Here is a 21,750-nt window from a genome sequence, read left to right on the forward strand (position 1 = left end):
TGAAAGAGTGATTCTGTGAATGGATGAATAAATAAGTCAGTCAGTGAGTGGGTGAGTGATTGTATATAAATGAATAATTTATTTTTGTAAATTAGCAAATGACTTGAATGAGTGAAACTAAATCGGTAAATGAGTGACTTAGTGAATGAATGAGTGATGAGTGAATAAACGAATAGATGAATGAAAGAGGGAGTAAAAGAACGTATGAGTAAATGTACAATACTGTGAAAGAATGAATGAATGCACAATTTAGTGACTGAGTAAATAAATGAATAAATCAATAAATCAATGGATGAGTGAGTAAGTGAGTGAGTAAGTGAGTGAGTGAGTGAGTGAGTGAGTGAGAGAATAAATGAGCGTATGTATGATTCTGTGAATGAGTGAGTGAATGAATGAGTGATGACTGAATAAATGAACAACCAAATGATGAACAAGTGAGCATTTTTGTTTTCTGTATGGTGCATACAGACTCATGCAACACACACACACTAACCCGGAATCTCGCGGCGGTCCCGGACCCAGCGCAGTGTAGCGGGAGGTTTGCTTCTTTCTGACATGCAGGTGAGCTCCACCTCTCCACCCTCCACTGCCTCACTCTTCACCTCCACAGTGGGTACCTCAGGGGGTACCACCACTGAAAGCGTGGCCACCTGGTGGTGCGTGGAGTCTGTGTAGAGCTGGCAGAAGTAGCCACCCTCGTCAGACACGCTCACGTTAGTCAGCGTGATGCGCACCAGTCGTGGCGTAAAGAGCACCATCTGAAACCGCTCGTCCTTCAGAGCTGAAAAACAGAGATAGAGAGAGAGATTATAACAATGGTTATTCAGAATGGTACAGCAAGAGATAGAAGTTGCTCATGGAAACGAGCATTAGACTTGATTTGTGTGTCTATCTATCTATCTATCTGTCTGTCTGTCTGTCTGTCTGTCTGTCTGTCTGTCTGTCTGTCTGTCTGTCTGTCTGTCTGTCTATCTATCTATCTATCTATCTATCTATCTATCTATCTATCTATCTATCTACCATTTGGGTAAAACTTTGCTTGTGTGAAATGTTCTATAATTGAATATGTGTCAAAAGTTATGACACAGAAAAGCCTTGCAGTACTCTAATCGTGCCATGGTCATGCCAAGAAAGCCAATACAAGCTAATACGCTGCTATTAGCGAGGGTTCTTCATCTTTATTAAGTGAGACAGCTGAGGGAGAAAATTATATATAGACAGAGAAGGATGGCGAGAGGCCGAGATGGGGAGACAAACACCGAGCTTGGAAGATGATAGGACGCGAAAATGAAGAGAGGCAAAGAAATACATGTCCTACTGAAGCGTGAAGCTTGAAGAGCTGATGAAGCTGTCCAACATGTCTAGTTTCTATAGAGACTATTCTCTTCACGTTACCACATCTTTATTTACAGTATCTCACAAAAGTGAGTCCACCCATTACATTTCAGCACCCATTTTATTATATGTTCTCAAGGGACAATACTATTGAAATGAAACTTGGATATATTTTAGAGTAGTCATTGTGCAGCTTGTAGAGCAGTACAGATTTACTGTCCTCTAAAAAAATAACTCAACATACAGCCATTAATATATAAATAACTGGCCACAAAAGTGAGTACACCCTAAGTGAACATGTCCAAACTGTGTCCAAAGTGTCACTATTTTGTGTGAGCACCATTGATATATAGAACTGCCTTAATTCTCCTGGGCATGGAATTCACCAGAGCTTGCACAGGTTGTTGCAGGGGACATACTTGGCCACTCCATCACCTTCAGCTTCCTCAGCAAGGCAGATGTCATATTTGCACTCATGCAGCCCCAGACCATGACGCTACCACCACCATGATCGACTGTAGGTCGACTGTACAATGCTGGACACCATCTAAGCAAATCAAGTTAATCTTAGTCTCATCAGACCACAGGAAATTTCCAATGGACCCTTGCGAGGCCTGTTCCAAGTGGAACCCCTCTTGGAAAACCTCTGTATGATCCTGGCCAATGTACTGTTAGTTTCAGTGTGTTACCGATCTTCTTATAACCTAGATGCTCATTTTGGAGAGCAACAATTCTAATTCTCAAATCATCTTACCCCTTTGCCATGAGGTGCCATATTGAACATCCAGTGGTCAGTATGAGAGAATTTTACTCAAAGCACCAAATTTGAACTGATTTACTACAATATACACACAAATTTGTATGGTCCTGTCAAATGGCATGGAATAGTTAAATGAAGTACAGCTGTTATCACAGGGTGTACACACTTTTGCCGCCAGCTATTTTGACAATAGAGGACAGTAAATCTATACTGCTATGCAAGCTACGAATTGAGTACTCTAAAATATATTCAAGTTTCATTTCTATAGTATTATCCCTTGAGAAGATTATACTAAAATGGTTGCTGAAATGTGAGGGGTGGACTTACCTTTGTGAGATACTCATCCACACTCTATGGACACCATATGATTGGTATGTGCTTTGTGAACATCCCCAGTCCCTATTTGCTGTTATAATAAACTTCACTCTTCTGGGAAGATAAGTGTGTTTGAAGGGAAATTTTGTGAAGTGAAGGGCAAAAATTGAATGCTACACCAACCAGAGGGAATAAAATATAAAGAGAGGATATGGATCAAAGCCAGGAGTCTCAGAAATGAAGATGAGATGTCACAGTGTTGGGTCCCGGACAACGCGAGAGGTGACCGAGTATCGATAGTGACCAGGAGCAGCCAATAAAGGAAATGAGAAAAGCCAAGAGATGAGCTGATGCAAAAAGGAATAGGAGAGGACAAGGGATGTGGGGTGAAGAGGAGATAACAGAAGAGAGGAGTGGAGTAAAGAAGAAAAGAAAAGAAATGGAAAAAGAGAAGTAGAAATGAGAGAAGAAGAGAGGAGATAGCGAAGAAGGGCAGATGAGAAGAGACAAGCAGAAAGAAGAGGAGTGAAGGAAAGACCAGAGAAAGTGTAGGGAAGAAACGATGGGAGGAAAGGAAAGGAAAAAAGAAGAGAAGAGAAGAGAAGAGAAGAGAAGAGAAGAGAAGAGAAGAGAAGAGAAGAGAAGAGAAGAGAAGAGAAGAAAAGGGTGTAGGAGGAGGAGAGCAGATGAGATGAGCAGAGAAGAAAAGGGAAGAAAAGAGATAAGCAAAGCGAAAATAAAAGAAGTATTAGAGAAAAGATAAGCAGAGAAGAGAGGTAAAGAAGGGGAGAAACTTGGGAAAGAAAGTGCAGTCTTGCACAAGAGCAGGTCAACAACGGCCTCCAGAAAAAATACAGGACATAGCAAAAAGAGAAGTTAAGTAAAAAAAATGTATATTCTTCCTTTAGTATAGAAGCAGAGCCACAAAAATCGATAGTCAGAAATTGAGAATAATAACAAATAATGATAAGTGGACCAGCCTTTGCAATGTGAGGCAGTGAGAGCAGGCTCATTATATATTGACTGAAGGCTAACGTTCTCCCGAGTGGCCTTCTGCTTCTCTGGCAAGCGTTAGGAAGAAATGACCGTCTGTCCTTTTCTTACTTAGCGTCTCAATGCAATTGGTGCAACGCACAAAATATACAATAATTGCAGCCCTGAGACAGGAGGCGGATGTGCTGGACTGTGTCTGGCCTCCACACTCGGGCTTATTTCTGTCTTTGAGATCGCTGAGAAAACGTTGTAATGGAATGAGCAACAGAAGAAAGGATCAAGTGTGGGTGGAAGGAAGCAAAGAGGTGAAGGTATAAGTGCAGCAAGGACTGAATGAGCGAGTGAGGATGCCAGTAAGCAGAGGAAGTATGGGAGCGAGGGAATGAAGTGGAGGATAGATTGAGGCAGCAAGTGTGACAATGAGCTAAGGGTTGAATGATAAAAGTGAAGGGAGGGTTAAGAATTGAATGAGGGATGGAAGAACTGGTAGAGCAATGATATAAATGAGATAAAGACTGTTTGCCTTATCCAATTATACAGCTGAGCAAGTGAGGGTTAAGCCTCTTGCTCATGAGTCCAACAGCAGCATGGTGATGCTGGGATTTAAAACTATGACCTTCCGGTCATCTTATCCACTGAGCTACCACTTCCCTAGTTGCATTTTTACAGAGTTTCAAGAAAGTTTAACCTGGTGTTTGTGCAGGTGAGCTTAAAACATGTCATGACTGCCAGATCTATTAAGCATATAAATTCTACTCCAAGTTTAAGGGAGGATAAAATGAGGGGAATAGTCTATTGGTAATAAGTTAATACATTCATGCACAATATCTGTGATTTTTGTAGTATTTAGTCCAGCAGAGAAGATCTTGCTGACACTGATGGCACTGAATGGTATTATGCTACAACATTTAATGTTGGCTTTCATTTTCTTGGTTTCTATATAAGTTTAATCACATATACAATTATCCACACTTTATTATGAAAATTTGTTTTGACCTGTTGTTACATTAAAGAAATAACTATGGAATGCATTTCAGGGTCAGTGACTAACACAGTATAATGGCAATATGAATTCATTTATGGCCTTGTCTTTTTAAAGTAGGCAGACAAAATTTTTTTCATTGACAGCTTATCCTTTAAAATATCCTTTTTTTCTTTTTTTTTTTTACATGAACGCACACACAGACTTAACAAAAACACTGAATCAACAAAAAAACGATTATGAACTTTTAATTAATTCACAGCTACATTAAGAGTGCAGGGGCGTCTCTCAATGCCCGATATTAAAAGAAAAACAGGGTATGCTGGATCGAGCGGCAAATACGGAAGGAAAAAGTCAAATAAAATAAATCAATCAATCAATAAATGAATGAATGAATTAGCGGTAATTCATTTGATATTTGCAACCAGGATTATTCATGCAATAATACTGTATATCAAAAAATATCCTAGGCTTATTTTCTTTATCTTGTATAATATTCGTATTGTTTATTACTGTTTTAAGCTTAAAGGTTTTTCTTAAAGGCACTGACCTAGAAGAGGAACTGAGAGAAATACTTCATTAAGAGAAGTAGAAGACAGTGAATGGATAGAGAAGCAGAGTATGTGAGGATGAGAGAGGGATAGATGCACTGACTAAGGGAGTAAATGAAGCACTTTCCAATGATGTGAAGAAGCCGGGATAGGAGTACGAGTAACCTTGTGTTTTTCAACCTGTTATAAAGTAATTTTGAAAAGGTGAAATGGAAGTTAAATTCCCAGCTCAGCCATGAATCTCGATGCCGGGATTTAGCTTATCGGGTGGGACTTTTCATTTATGTAACTCTTTGTATTCTGGGTAAACTAGCCAGACGCCATCTCTGCAGGCGGTATGTGTATTTCCATTCTATCCTCCAGCTCCTCAGCACCCCCCTGTGTGTATATATATATATATATATATATATATATATATATATATATATATATATATATATATATATATATATATATATATATATATATATATGCTACAGGGGGTCAATCTTATTTCACCCTTTGCAGCAACAGCATGGTTTCAAACATCTCTATGTTGGAACATGCTTTAGAATTTGAGCAGTCCTCAGACTCTTTCAGCAGCAGCAGTTTTGACCACTAATACCATACTTATCAATACTTCATTTGCATGAATAAACTCTTGCTGCCTTCATCTTTTGGCCTGGCTCAGCTTACATAGTATATGTAAAATAGTATATGCCACATAGTATAAATACATATAATGTGTGGCTACTGATTTCCAGAAAACCTATGTAAAATGTGGATCTGTTCAGCTTCTTCACAATTACCCTTGTCCTCTTTTTGTCCTCTTTTAACTCCTACCATCCCTACCTAATAACTAACCTTTGGTAGAAAAACCTCCTGCATGCATGGCTATATCATGTTATTATACCATATCCATTTGTACTAGATTTAACCAAAGCTTTTTTTAAATGTACATTTCTAGGTCTTTCTAGACTTGTTTTGATTGCTCGTTGCCTTGATGTTTGCCTCAGATTTATAATCTTTGGAGCTGTTCAGGAACAGGTGTATTTATAATGAGATCATTATAATTTTATTGCATGCAGGTCAGCTGCATTCAACTAATGATGTGACTTGTAATTGCAGCTGGTTGCACTAGATTTAATATAGGCAATCTCAAAGTAACGTGGGGGGGGGGGGTTACTTATGCAATGCAATATTAATATAATCACAACCTCGATATTGTGTTGCCTCTGAGGAATACAGATTGAGTACTACTATTTAACAATACTACTCCCACACTAATACAATAATATTCTACCACCACTATACTACCACATTACTACTACACTAACACTGTACTTATACACTATTACTTCTTTTATATCACCACTATACAACTACCACACTCCTACTACTACTTGTGCACTATTACTTTTATTCTATTACCACTATACTGCTACATCACTTCTATTGTTGTACTACTACCACTACACAACTACTTCAGTAAAAGTGCAAATACAATAGGTAAAATATGATTACAGTAAACGTAAACATACGTCTTTTAAACTTTTACTTCAGTAAAAGTACAAAAGTTTTTGCTTCAAATGTACTTGATAATACTATTAATATTAATAATATGGCTTAATAGGTAAGCCATAATACTTACTTATTATGGCTTAAATAAAGTATTTATTATATTATCATTTTATCATTATACCTATTATCAGTTTTACCACAAAACTCTCTGTTTAATCAACTCAGTTTATGTGGAAAAAACTCTAATGTTACTCTCCAATTGGTGTCACACACCAATCTATTAACAGAATGATATTAATTAAGTCCAACTACTTTTAAACACATCAACAGTTCAATTACTAAAAAATGCGCAAATAAGGCTACAGGTGTTGTGGCAACGTAGAGTCAGGAGTTTCGTCCATCGTTTATTACTCTCAAAATGTTCGGCTTTCTGTTGAACTAATGCTGAACTGGCTATATATAGCCCCTGATATTGCCAGTTCAGCATTAGTTCAACATTCAACATTTATGGCATTTAGCAGACTCTTTTATCCAGAGTGACTTACAACTGATCAGTTGAGGATTAGGGGTCTTGCTCAAGGGCCCAGCAGTAGCAGCTTGGTGGTGCTAGGATTTGAACCTATGACCTTCCGATCCAGAGTCCAATGCCTTAACCACTGAGCCTTCCACTATTGGTGATTGGTGGCTTGCTGCGTGTTTGACCAGTTACATTTTTATCCAGAAAGGAAAGACTGATTTTGAAAACTATAGTTAAGTAAAAAGTAAGATATTAGTCTTTGAAATGTAGTAAAGTTAAAGTAAATGTATGCCTAAAAGAAAAAACTATATTTATACTAGCACAAATATACCACTACTACACTACTACCACCACTATACTATTTTGACACAACTTTGATACTAACACTAATACTTTAGCTACTATACAACTACTACCACAACAGTGGGGGAGGGGGTTCAGACTTCTGCAATTATACCATTTACATTTTAATTTTGCAATTATATTAATATTGTACTTCCTATATACAATATACTTCAATATTGTGTTGTATTGTAACCCAGCCATTATGGATGCACAAGCCAGTGCACTCTTAGTGCCAGTCCCAAGCCCGGGTAAATGGGGAGGGTTGCGTTAGGAAGGGCATCCAGCGTAAAAACATGTGCCAAATCAAATATGCGGATCACAAATGAGAATTTCATACCGGATCGGTCGAGGCCCGGGTTAACAACGACAGCCACAGGTATCGTTAGCCGACAGGGTACCATTGGAAATTGGGCTACTGTTGGCCGAAGGAGGAGAAGGAGAGGAGGAAGACGTCTACAGAGACGGCAGGGAAAGGAGAAGTGTAGGAGAGTGGAGGTTTGGGTTGGTACTTTAAATGTTGGTACTATGACTGGTAAAGGGAGAGAGGTAGCTGATATGATGGAGAGGAGAAAGGTAGATATGCTGTGTGTTCAGTAGACCAAGTGGAAAGGGAGTAAGGCCAGGAACATTGGAGGTGGATTTAAACTGTTTTATCATGGTGTGGATGGAAAGAGAAATGGTGTAGGGGTGATTCTGAAGGAAGAGTACAGTAAGAGTGTAGTGGAGGTGAAGAGAGTTTCTGATAGGGTGATGATCGTGAAGCTGGAAGTTGAAGGGATGATGATAAATGTCATGAGTGCCTATGCTCCACAAGTTGGCTGTGAGATGGAGGAGAAGGAACAATTCTGGAGTGAATTAGATGAAGTGGTAGATGGTGTACCTAGAAAAGAACGATTGGTGATTGGGGCAGACGTTAATGGGCATGTAGGTGAAGGGAACAGAGGTGATGAGGAGGTGATGGGTAGGTATGGTTTTAAGGAGAGGAATGTGGAAGGGCAGATGGTGGTAGATTTTGCAAAAAGGATGGAAATGGCAGTGGTGAACACTTATTTTAAGAAGAAGGAGGATCATAGGATGCCGTATAAGGAGGAGTGGAGGAAGGTGCACACAGGTGGACTATGTGCTATGCAGGAGATGCAACCTGAAGGAGATTGGAGACTGTAAGGTGTTGGCAGGGGACAGTGTAGCTAGACAGCATTGGATGGTGGTCTGTAGGATGGTTTTGGAGGTGAAGAAGAAGATGATGAGAGTGAAGACTGAAAGAAGAATAAGATGGTGGAAACTTAAGGAGGAAGAGTGTAGTGTGAGGTTCAGGGAAGAGGTCAGACAGGGGCTCAGTGGTGTTGAAGAGGTGTTGGATAATTGGGCAACTACTGCAGGAGTGATGAGGGAGGCAGCTGGAAAAGTACTTGGTGTGACATCTGGAAATAGAAAGCAAGACAAGGAGACATGGTGGTGGAATGAGGAAGTGCAGGAGAGCATAAGGAGAAAGAGGTTGGCAAAACAGAAGTGGGATAGACAGAGTGATGAGAAAAGTAGGCAGGAGTACAAGGAGATGCAGCAGCAGGTAAAAAGGGATGTGGTGAAAGCCAAGGAAAAGGCATATGAGGAGCTGTATGAGAGGTTGGACACTAAGGAAGGATAAAAGGATTTATACCGATTGGCCAGGCAAAGGGACCGAGCTGGGAAGGATGCACTGCAAGTTAGAGCAGTAAAGGATGGAGAGGGAAATGTGTTGACTAGTGAGGAGAGTGTGTTGAGAAGGTGGAGGGAGTATTTTGAGCATCTGATGAATGAGGAAAATCAGAGAGAGAGAACGTTGGACGATGTAGAGTTGGTGAAGCAGGATGTAGATAGGATTAGTAAGGAGAAAGTGAGAGCAGCGATTAAGAGGATGAAGAGTGGAAAGTCGGTTGGACCAGATGAAATAGCGGTAGAAGCGTGGAGATGTTTAGGAGAGATGGCAGTGGAGTTTTTGACCAGATTGTTTAACAGGATTTTGGAAGGTGAGAAGATGCCTGAGGAATGGAGAAGAAGTGTGCTGGTACCGATCTTTAAACATAAAGGAGATGTGCAGTCTTGCAGTAACTACAGGGGAATTAAGTTGATCAGTCACACCATGAAGTTATGGGAAAGAGTAGTGGAAGCCAGGCTGAGAGAACAGGTGACCATCTGTGAGCAACAGTATGGTTTTATGCCGAGGAAGAGCACCACAGATGCCTTATTTGCTTTGAGGATGTTGATGGAGAAGTATAGAGAAGGACAAAAGAAATTGCATTGTGTATTTGTGGATTTAGAGAAAGCGTACGGCAGAGTGCCAAGAGAGGAGTTGTGGTATTGTATGAGGAAGTCAGGTGTGTCAGAGAAGTATGTGAGGTTGGTGCAGGACATGTATGAGGACAGTGTGACGGCAGTGAAGTGTGCAGTAGGTACGACAGACTGGTTCAGGGTAAAGGTTGGACTGCATCAAGGATCGGCCCTGAGCCCTTTCCTGTTTGCAGTGGTGATGGACAGGTTGACGGACGAGGTCAGACAGGAGTCTCCCTGGACTATGATGTTTGCGGATGATATTGTGATTTGTGGTAATAGTAGGGAGCAGGTTGAGAAGAGCCTGGAGAGGTGGAGATATGCGCTGGAGAGAAGGGGAATGAGAGTCAGTAGGAGTAAGACCGAGTACATGTGTGTGAATGAGAGGGAGGGCAGTGGAGTGATGCGGTTGCAGGGAGAAGAGCTGGAAAAGGTGGAGGAGTTCAGGTACCTGGGGTCAACAGTGCAAAGTAATGGAGAGTGTGTTAGAGAAGTAAAGAAAAGAGTGCAGGCAGGGTAGATTGGGTGGAGAAGAGTGACAGGTGTGATTTGTGATAGTAGGGTATCTGCAAGAATGAAAGGGAAAGTTTATAGGACTGTGGTGAGACCTGAGATGTTGTATGGATTAGAGACAGTGGCATTGAGTAAAAGACAGGAGGCGGAGCTAGAGGTGGCAGAGCTGAAGATGTTAAGGTTTTCGTTGGGAGTGACGAGGATGGACAAGATTAGAAATGAGTTTGTTAGAGGGACAGCACATGTAGGATGTTTTGGTGACAAGGTGAGGGAGGCGAGATTGAGATGGTTTGGACATGTGCAGAGGAGGGACATGAATTATATTGGTAGAAGAATGCTGAGGATGGAGCCACCAGGTAGGAGGAAAAGAGGAAGGCCAAGGAGGAGGTTAATGGATGTGGTGAGGGAAGACATGCAGGTAGTTGGTGTGAAAGAGGCAGATGTAGAGGACAGGGTGGTATGGAGACAGATGATCTACGCAGAGCCGCCTTTAAAACAGATAAATGCCTTCCCAAATGCTAAATGGCAGCAAAATGTCAAAGCATTGTCCAAGCCAGTGTCACCTTTAGTCATGCCTCATTTGCATACCATTCATGGTCAGCCAATCTGAACAGGGTCAGGGGAAAAATCCACGGCCCTGATAGGTCGCTGTGCCGTCTAGGGCCGGGGGGATTTTTCTGCTTCGCCATTCATTTAAAATCCACCAGTAAAATCCTTTCGTCAGTGAACCGAGATGCTCTCAGAGCATTTAGACCAGCTACGAGCTGACACTCTTTCACTGTGAAGCTGCAGATATTAAACTCAAACACTTTATTTATTTATTTATTTTTTTTTACAGAAAATCGAGCTGCAAATAAGAGGTGATTCGCTCCCAACGAAACAAGCAAATTGAAGAAGCACACAAGCCTACACCATTGCTTATTTATGTCCTCCACCTTGAACTGGAAATAGAACAAGAGTTTATTTACATTTAATCAACCTCAACCTTTAATCAGATCCTTTTCCCACCCACAACACTCTCATTCCTTTAAACAGGGTCAAACTGTTAAAAAAAAAAAACGCACTGCAGTATTTGTTAACACAAGATATCTTAAAAAAAAATACAAAACTCTGTAGAAAATGTGTAATGGCAAAAAAAAAAAGAAAGAAAGAAATCAAAACTTTTTTTTTTTTGATTGAATCTGTAATAACGTCATTCAAAAACATAGACGTGACAATATGATGGTCAAAGCTCTGCCAAATGAATGTCAGCTTAGCTCTTGCTGCAAAGCATTTTACTGGTGGAAAGATGTCTATCAAACAACCAATCAAAGACGACAGCAACCAATCAAACAAGCTGGCCCCAGTCTCTTCTAATCAATTCATCACCATTGAAAAAGAGAGCAGAAACACCTACACCTACTTCCATTTAACTATAGGATACATCTCAGTTGCTACAACTACTAATACTACTACTACTTCTACTACTACTATTCTACCATCACTATACTACTCCCATACTTCTTCTGCTGTACTACTATACTACCACTTCTCCTATTACTATACTATTACACCACCAATACACTGCTGCAACTACACTACACGCACTATACTTCAGCATACTACAGTACTGCTGCTACTCTAATATTACTACTATAACACTACCATACTACTACTACTATACTAATACATTACCACAACAGCATTATTACTACTACCACTATTTTATGACTACAACACTACTGCCACACTACTGCCATCACTTTACTACTACTACATTTTTACTACTGCACTACTGTTATTTAACAACTACTACCACTGTATTACTACTATAACACAATAATTCAACAACATTACCACTACTACACTAGTACTGCCATTGCTTTACTTCTACCATATCTATACTACTGCACTACTGATATTCTACTACTTCTACTACTACTAATAACATATTATACTACCACCATTATACTACTACTCCCACTATCCTATAACTACTATACTATTTAACTTTAAAAACTACAACAACTAGTATACCACTACTATTCTTTTACTACCACTATACTACATTACTTTAACAACATTACTACAGCTTTCACATTACTACATTGCTACCATACTTCTACTCCTACTGGTATACTACCACTCTTTTACTACTATCGTACTATTACCACTATGCTTCCACCACCAGCATACTGCTGCCACTACAGTACTTTCAAACAACTTTAATAAACATTCAAACACTATACTACTAAAACTACTACTACTATGTTACTACTATCACCAAAATACCACCCCTTCTGTTACTATACTATTGTTACCACAATACTACCCCATTAATCTACTATGCAACTATCACCACAATGCTACCCTTTCTTTTACTATACTACTATCACCACAATACTAACCCTTCTGTTACTATACTACTGTTACCACAATACTACCCCTTCTGTTACTATACTACTGTTATCACAATACTACCCTTTCCTCTAGTATACTACTATCACCACAATGCTAACCCTTCTCTTACTATACTACTGTTACCACAATACTACCCTTTCCTCTACTATACTGCTATCAACACAATGCTAACCCTTCTGTTACTATACTACTGTTACCACAATACTACCCCTTCTGTTACTATACTACTGTTATCACAATAGTACCCTTTCCTCTAGTATACTACTATCACCACAATGCTAACCCTTCTGTTACTATACTACTGTTACCACAATACTACCCTTTCCTATACTATACTACTATCACCACAATGCTAACCCATCTGTACTATAATACTGTTACCACAATACTACCCCTTCCTTTACTATACTACTATCACCACAATACTACCCTTTCCTCTACTATACTACTATCACCACAATGCTAACCCTTCTGTTACTATACTACTGTTACCACAATATTACCCCTTCCTCTACTATACTACTATCACCACAATGCTACCCTTTCCTCTACTATACTACTATAACCACAATGCTACCCTTTCCTCTACTATACTACTATCACCACAATGATAACCCTTCTGTTACTATACTACTGTTACCACAATACTACCCCTTCCTCTACTATACTACTATCTCCACAATGCTACCCTTTCCTCTACTATACTACTATCACCACAATGCTACCCTTTCCTCTACTATACGACTATCACCACAATGCTAACCCTTCTGTTACTATACTACTGTTACCACAATACTAACCCCTCCGCTACTATACTACTATCACCACAATGCTAACCCTTCTGTTACTATACTACTGTTACCACAATACTACCCCTTCCTTTACTATACCACTATCACCACAATGCTACCCTTTCCTCTACTATACTACTATCACCAAAATGCTAACCCTTCTGTTACTATACTACTGTTACCACAATACTACCCCTTCCTCTACTATACCACTATCACCACAATGCTACCCTTTCCTCTACTATACTACTATCACCACAATGCTATCCCTTCTGTTACTATACTACTGTTACCACAATACTACCCCTTCCTCTACTATACCACTATCACCACAATACTACCCTTTCCTCTACTATACTGCTATTAACACAATGCTAACCCTTCTGTTACTATACTACTGTTACCACAATACTACCCTTTCCTCTACTATACTACTATCACCACAATGCTAACCCTTCTGTTACTATACTACTGTTATCACAATACTACACTTTCCTGTAATATACTACTATCACCACAATGCTAACCCTTTTATTACTATACTACTATCACCACAATACTACCCTTTCCTCTACTATACTACTATCACCACAATGCTATCCCTTCTGTTACTATACTACTGTTACCACAATACTACCCCTTCCTTTACTATACTACTATCACCACAATACTACCCCTTCCTTTACTATACTACTATCACCACAATACTACCCTTTCCTCTACTATACTACTATCAGCACAATGCTAACCATTCTGTTACTATACTAGTGTTACCACAATACTACCCCTTCCTTTACTATACTACTATCACCACAATACCACCCTTTCCTCTACTATACTACTATCACCACAATGCTATCCCTTCTGTTACTATACTACTGTTACCACAATACTACCCCTTCCTTTACTATACTACTATCACTACAATGCTACCCTTTCCTCTACTAAACTACTATCACCACTATGCTAAACCTTATGTTACTATACTACTGTTACCACAATACTACCCCTTCCTTTACTATACTACTATCACCACAATGCTAACCCTTCTGTTACTATACTACTGTTACCACAATACTAACCCCTCCGCTACTTTACTACTATTACCACAATGCTAACCATTCTGTTACTATACTACTGTTACCACAATATTACCCCTTGCTCTACTATACTACAATCACCATAATGCTAACCCTTCCGCTACTATACTACTATCACTACAATGATAACCCTTCTGTTACTGTACTACTATCACCACAATGCTAACACTTTTGTTACATACTACCGTTACCATAATACTACCCCTTCCTTTACTATACTACTATCACCACAATACTACCCTTTCCTCTACTATAGTACTATCACCACAATGCTTACCCTTCCGCTACTACACTACTTTCACCACAATGCTAACCCTTACTCTATTATACTACTATCACCACAATTCTACCACTTCTGCGTCTATATTACTATCACCACAATGCTTACCCTTCCGTTACCATACCACTACTACTACTACTACACTACCCTTTTTGTAACTATTCTACTATCACCACAATATGACCACTTCTGCTACTATAATGTTGCTGCTACTATCCTACTATCCTACTACTACTACTACTACTTCTATACTATTCTACTAATATATTTTAACCATTATACAACTCCTGTACATATGAGTCCTTATTGGTGAGGACCAGATGAAGGGTCGTGGAGATGGGGTCATCCGTAGAACAGTTTGGTTGATACGCAAACTGCATGGGGGTCCAGTAAGGGGGTAGCTAGGTCGTCATTAAGGCACAATAAGACCCAGTACTGCTTTTTAACTCCTTTTTTGACAATACTATTTATTCACCAACAGGAGCTCAGCTTGTCTTGAGGCAACATTTACACACACTAGAATAATTTTTGCCTATTTAGGATTTGACTGGGTGATATTGTTACTACAGTTGTTTTGGTTATAACGGTTAAATTAATCCTTTAAAGGAATCAGGTGCACACTGTTGTTGTGGAATCAAACTGCGCACTCCAGCTGACGATGCTTTCTAGATTATGCGTCCTGCTTTACCCTGAGGTGTTTTTTGTATAATCTGAGTTTATATTGCTCTGATACAAAAGTTTGAAAGTTCATGCCACACGGTCAGGGGTGTTAAAGAACTCTGACCCTCTGGCTTGCTGTGCTCACCTCTCGTGCCGTTAAAAAAAAGAGTCTGCCTGCGCGGGTTCTGGATGACCACTATGGAGCCGTCATAGTTCTGTAGGCGGCAGGAGATCTGCGCTGTGCCGCCCTCGAGAACTGTTACATTCTCAGCCTGCACTGCCTGGCCTCGTGCTGATAGAGAGAGAGAGAGGGAGAGAGGAAGAAAAGGAGAGAGGGAAAAAAAAGAAACAACATCAATTTACATGTTGGTTAGCTCACAGTCATAATTGTTATTCTTCTCCATAAGTGTGGGCTGACACGCTCCTCAGTCGGTTCACACGGTTTTCCACCATAAATAATCCATTTCAAAACAGAAGACAAACACTGTACAGAACAAGCACTGAACTTTAAAAGATTATCCCTGCACATGTCTGCATTATTTCCGTCATTAATCATCCCAGTACAATGCACACCTAGCTAGCGCTTTCTCTAACTTGTCAGCCACAGAGACTTGAACTCTACACAGAAAAAAGAAAATTAATAATCAGTTCATACAGTGAATGCAAATGAGCAAAAGTGAATAACGTGTACAGTGGGCTTTTAATGATAAATTGTTCCATTCTCCAAAATTAGAATATTTTTATAATAATTTCTGGTCATTCACTGATAATCTTGTTTCGTTTTATAGTTGTACATATTTCTAAAAAAAAAAGAAAAAAAGAAAAACCTGTTGCTTGTAATTGCTCTAGGCTAAAAGCATGGTCTGAAACAAAAGTACACACTCTGGCTCCTGAGAATGGTTTCAAGAAACTCGATTTTGGGGGAAATCAGTGATAACTGGTGCACTGTCCTTTTTTTTGAAGCCGTCTCCCACACACAGATTGCCCACTGACGCACTGTGATGTGTGCTGGCAGTCGCGCACCTCTAATGCGCTCACTGGCACATGGCATTGGATTTCTCAAATTTTGCATTTCCATATTCTGGGCTTTTGCAGGATTTTGCTGGAACCAGTGCTGCATTGCTAATGTTGAACTAAGCAGCGTCTGGCCACGGCTTTTGCAATCGTGCACGGCGTGCCGTTAGCCTGCAAGCAAAAATAAAGTCCCTGGATGTGCGCCGTTCTGGGAGACTGCAATTGATGCCGAGGTCTCCGAAAAAAACAGTAACTCTGCACTTAGATCGGGTCATGGGCCGAAATTTGTTACTGCTAATCTAATGAGGCCAGATGTTACAGTATAGCCCACAAATTGGACAAGATGTTTATACTGCTACTACGCTAATACTACACTAATAGAACTACAAATACTATTACTGTTAAAACTGCTACTGTACTACTACTACTACTACTACTACATTAATTCTATATTACTACAAATACTATTACTGTTAAAACTGCTACTGTACTGTACTACTTCTATACTATAAAACAGCTGGTACTACTATACTGATAATATACTGCAGATACTACTAGTATATTGCTGCAACTTGAACTACTAAACTGCTACTACACTGCTGCTGCTGCTACTACTGTAATAAATCTATACTGTTACTACCACTATACTATTACTATACTTATGCTACTACTATAATGAATAGAATATAATATAATACTATACTGCCACTATGACTATAATGATACTATACTGCTACTTCTACTGCGATACTGTATTTCTGCTACTAATACTATACTGCTTCTTGAACTACTATACTGCTACTACACTGCTGCTACTATTACTATACTGCTACTATATTGAAACTATACTACTGCTGCTACAATACTATTGATACTAGTACTATACTGCTACTACACTGCTACTATACTACTGCTACTATACTGCTTCTTGAACTACTATACTGCTACTACACTGCTGCTACTATTACTATACTGCTACTATAATGAAACTATACTACTGCTGCTACAATACTATTGATACTAGTACTATACTGCTACTACACTGCTCCTGCTGTCACTGTAATTATAGTATACTGTTACTGCCACTATATTATTACTTATTACTATTATTATTACTACTTATGCTACTACTATAATGATACAATAATGCTTCTACTAGTACTGTACCACATTTATATTACTGCTACGTTCACTATAATGATACTATACTACTGCTGCTACAATGCAATTGCTACTAGTACTATACTGCTACTATACTGCTGCTGCTGCTGTCACACTGCTACTATACTGCTGCTACTACTACTGTAATGATACTGTACTACATTTATAATACTGCTACTTTCACTATAATGATACTATACTGCTGCTATGACTATAATGATAATATACTGCTACATCTACTATGCGGCTACTAGTACTACTATACTACTACTACTTTGCTGCCTCTTCTACTATATTGCACAAACTACTATTATAATACTCTGCTACTACACTACAACTACTATAACACTCCAATTACTATACTGTTACAATACTACTACCATGCTACTACTATTCTACTATTTTACATCTACTGCTATACTACTTCTGCTACTACTACTAAGCCAAATGTGCCTGTCATTTAGAATTTGACAGGATAATATTGTTACTGTTATTTTTAGTTAAAATTCTTCCCGCAAAAAATACATTCTGTTGCTTATAAATGAATCAGTTTGACTCCAGTCTGTGGTGTTAAATCAAACAGCATACTCCAGTTATTTAGGGTGCTGGGGTTGTTCCCTGCCTTAGGTGTTTACTTCAAGCTTTGTATACTTGTTTTTCTTTGCTATGATACAAACGTTTAAATGTTCCTGCTACTCAGTATCGATGACCCTTGACCTGACAGCTTGCTGTTCTCACCTGGATGACCACTATGGAGCTGTCATAGTTTTGTAGGTGGCAGCAGAGCTGCACTGATCTGATGAGGCCTGATGAGGCCTGACGTTATAGCCTAGCCCACAAACCGGACAAGATGTTTATACATCTGTAGCATCGGAAAGATATTGGGCATCAGCATGCTCTTGTTGCATTTGTTAAGACTGCCGTATCTCTTGAGGTCCTTTCTCCCACCCAAGCACCTGAGCTAATTGGCTTACGGCTAGACTCGTAAGGGCCAATTAATCAGTTAACTACTGTGAAGCCATGCTGAGTTGGGACCTGAACAGGGTACTCACATGACTTGATACCCCAGGTAACCGAGCATATTGCTATCGCACCTGTTCTCCACCACACCAGGTGGTGTTTTCTCTGGATATCCCTGAAGCCATGCACCGTAAATGGTGGCAATCAAGAGCTATAGCTCAACAAGAAGTGCTGAGGCAGCTGTACACCTACAGAGCAATAAAAGTCTCGTACACGTCCTTCATGCCCAGGCATGCCGAGAAACGAAAAATAAATAAAGGAGAAATAGAAGAGAAAGTGAAAGAACAGCCTATAGAAGGAAGATGTTTGGCAGTGCAAATCGCCCATCACTATTCGTCCTGCTCCTCTGACTTCATTTAAATTTGATTTAGTCTGACTTAATCAGGTTTAGGGACCATACCACTGCATTCACCACAGAAGGGTTGAAGGGTAATAAAACATTCTCAGGCAAGGTATTGAGTTGAAATGAAAAAAAGTAAGAAAGAAGGATGACAACGAGAGAAAAGAAAAAGAGAGTCTGACAGACCTTAGCACCACAACTAGATCCAACTTACCCCACCACCCAAACAATTGTCACTGTAATTTGACCATTAAGACTTCCATTCTGCTCATCAATATCGTGATTGATATTTGGGCGATCGCTGATGCCACAGCCATTACGATGATTATTCTAACAACAGTCATTAGTCAGCACTTTGGCACTTACGGACCATGCTGCTATTGTTTTAATGAGCCCTAATTGTTCTATACATCAAGGGAAGGCTTGGCAGTGAAGAGCCAGTGATGAAAGACTCCCAACCAAATTGGGAACAAATATCATGGAAATTCAAGACAAACAGTGGTGATGTGAGTTGGACTAGGAAGTCAAACAAAACCAGGGCTAATTGAAGATTTGTTAAAAAGCATCTGCCAGCTGCATCCTCACCAGCGAAATGACTGAAATGAAGTGGCAATGGTGGCAAAACAAATGACTAAAATCTGCCCAACCATTTATCCAAAGCTTGAAAAAGTGCCAGGGAGACCGAACAGAGACGGCTGTGGAGATTTACCACAGTAACACAAATGCAGGCTTCATCAGTAACCTCTTGGGGGAAATGTGCATGACAGGTGCATCATGGGTAGGCTATTGAACCACTGATGAGGCACAGCAGAAAAACACAGCAACCTGTAGGAGGCCGATTAATCATGACCCTATTAAAATCAAGCTACTACAAAAAACAAGTGCACTTAACATACTCAGATGTGGGTTACAGCAATCAATAGTGAAATGCTCTGAAAAGCAGGTACATTTAACTGGGAAGCGAGGATGGAAAAAGAAAATTACGTTCGAACGCACTTGAAGTCAGATGGGGGCGACGTCCCGATGCAGTAAAACCACTCTCAAGAACACACCAATGTCCGACTCAAGACAGTGTCCTGAACAAATGCCCTAATTTACTGGACCTGAGTGCAAGAAAGACAGGCCATCATTTCTGAATAAATAAATCAAAAGAGTACGGGATGACTAAACAAGGCCAGGGAGGTATGGGTGTAAAATGTCGTAGAGGAGCAGCGGTGAATTATGGGAGGTGTAGGCAAATTGGATTTAGGAAGCTGAGAGAATGCCAGGACCAGAGTACAGTAAATCCACACCATCAGTAGCCAGGAAAGGATTAGAAGGCTGAGTTACTGCCTGTTTATGACTGGCGGGGGACGCATTGCCCACCACACACAGTGCACACACACACACACACACACACAAACATACACACTTCAATCCAAACATTCCACCAGTTACAAAAAAGTTACGAGAACATGCTAGTATAGGATACACGAATACCTTTACATTACATTTATAGCATTTCACAGAAGTTATTATCCAGTGGTTTATACAACCGAACAGTTGTATAAATGCTTTTTTAATTGACACATGTACCTCAAAGCACAGTGAAATTCTTTTTTGCATATCCCAGCGATGTTAGGAAGCTAAGCCCAGATTGAAGGGCGAGCAATGATGCAGCATCCCTGGAACACAGAGCTTTAACCAATGAGCTAACCACTTTCCCATTAAGGGAGTTAAGGGCCTTGCTCATCAGCAATTTGATGGTGGTGGTGGTGGGATTTGAATTCAACCTTCTTCTAGAAAGTCCAACATCTCAACTATTGACCTACCACTTCCCATATGCTAATTAGTATACTTGTAGAAGGACGTACCTTCCTATCATGCAAGGGAGCTATGCGTCACTAATCTGAGTTGATGGATACAAACGGCGATTTCGATCAGGTAGAATGAAAACCAACAACAACAACTGTGGAAAAATGAATGGAAAGAAAACGAGTCTGTGGGAATACGAGGCACACAGACATAAAATCGACAGACACTTGACAGAAGACGCTGAAACTCATGTTACTAATCACGGCGAATATGAGACACAGGTGCAAGAGATTAGGACATGATTGCAAAATTTCTGGGGGCTGATGGGGAAACATTTTTTCCAAGGGCTGTGGACGGTGTGGCCATGACGCCGTGCTAATGGCATATAAATTGGGAAATTATTAATTCGGCTTTCAAACCAATATAAAAGTTAATTATGAAGGTGCATTTAAGCGCCTATCACTGAACACCATAACAATGATGGAACTGTAAATGGACATTCGAAATCTGGTTTCTCCCCATGCCATCTGAGGGAGTTTTTCATTGCCATATTCACCACTGGCTCACTCATTAGGGGCAAACTTACAAATATAAGAAACAAACATATTTCTTTATCTCTGTAAAGCTTCTTTGAGACAATGTCCATTGTTAAAAGTGCTATACAAATAAAAATGAATTGAAAATGAATTGAAATGAGACACAAATTTTGGAATCATAATACCATACACTATATGGATAAAAAGATTGTAGACATCTGAGCATGCTTTTTCAGTTATAAGAACCTCCACTCTTCTGGGAAGATGTTCTCAAGATTTTGCAGTGTCCTTTTGGAGATTTGTGCTCATTCTATAGAAGGCCATTCAAGATCTTCCACTTCAACCCATGTAAAGCAGATCTTCACTGAGCTGGATTTGTGTAAAGGGGCATTGTCATACTGTGACAGAATGACACTTCAAATGAAGGGAAACATATGGCATATGGCTAGAATTGTCAGGTGTCCCAATACTCCTTTCCATGTAACTTGAGACACACACACACACACACACACACACACACACACACACACACACAC

General features: G+C 39.8%; 1 protein-coding gene across 5 annotated transcripts in view; it reads right to left on the reverse strand.

The window, feature by feature from the left end:
• The window catches only part of cadm4 (cell adhesion molecule 4), a 206,298-nt gene that overhangs the window by 26,314 nt on the left and 158,234 nt on the right, over window positions 1-21,750 (reverse strand). For all 5 annotated transcript variants that reach the window (XM_083537910.1, XM_083537907.1, XM_083537908.1 and 2 more), the window contains exons 2-3: window positions 15,495-15,641; window positions 494-781 (exon numbers count right to left, since the gene is read on the reverse strand). In XM_083537910.1, the coding sequence (XP_083394036.1) occupies window positions 494-781; window positions 15,495-15,641 (435 nt within the window). The remainder of the gene's footprint in view (window positions 1-493; window positions 782-15,494; window positions 15,642-21,750) is intronic.

Source organism: Silurus aristotelis, assembly GCF_946808225.1.
Source record: "Silurus aristotelis genome assembly, chromosome: 1".
Classification (NCBI taxonomy): Eukaryota; Metazoa; Chordata; class Actinopteri; order Siluriformes; family Siluridae; genus Silurus; species Silurus aristotelis.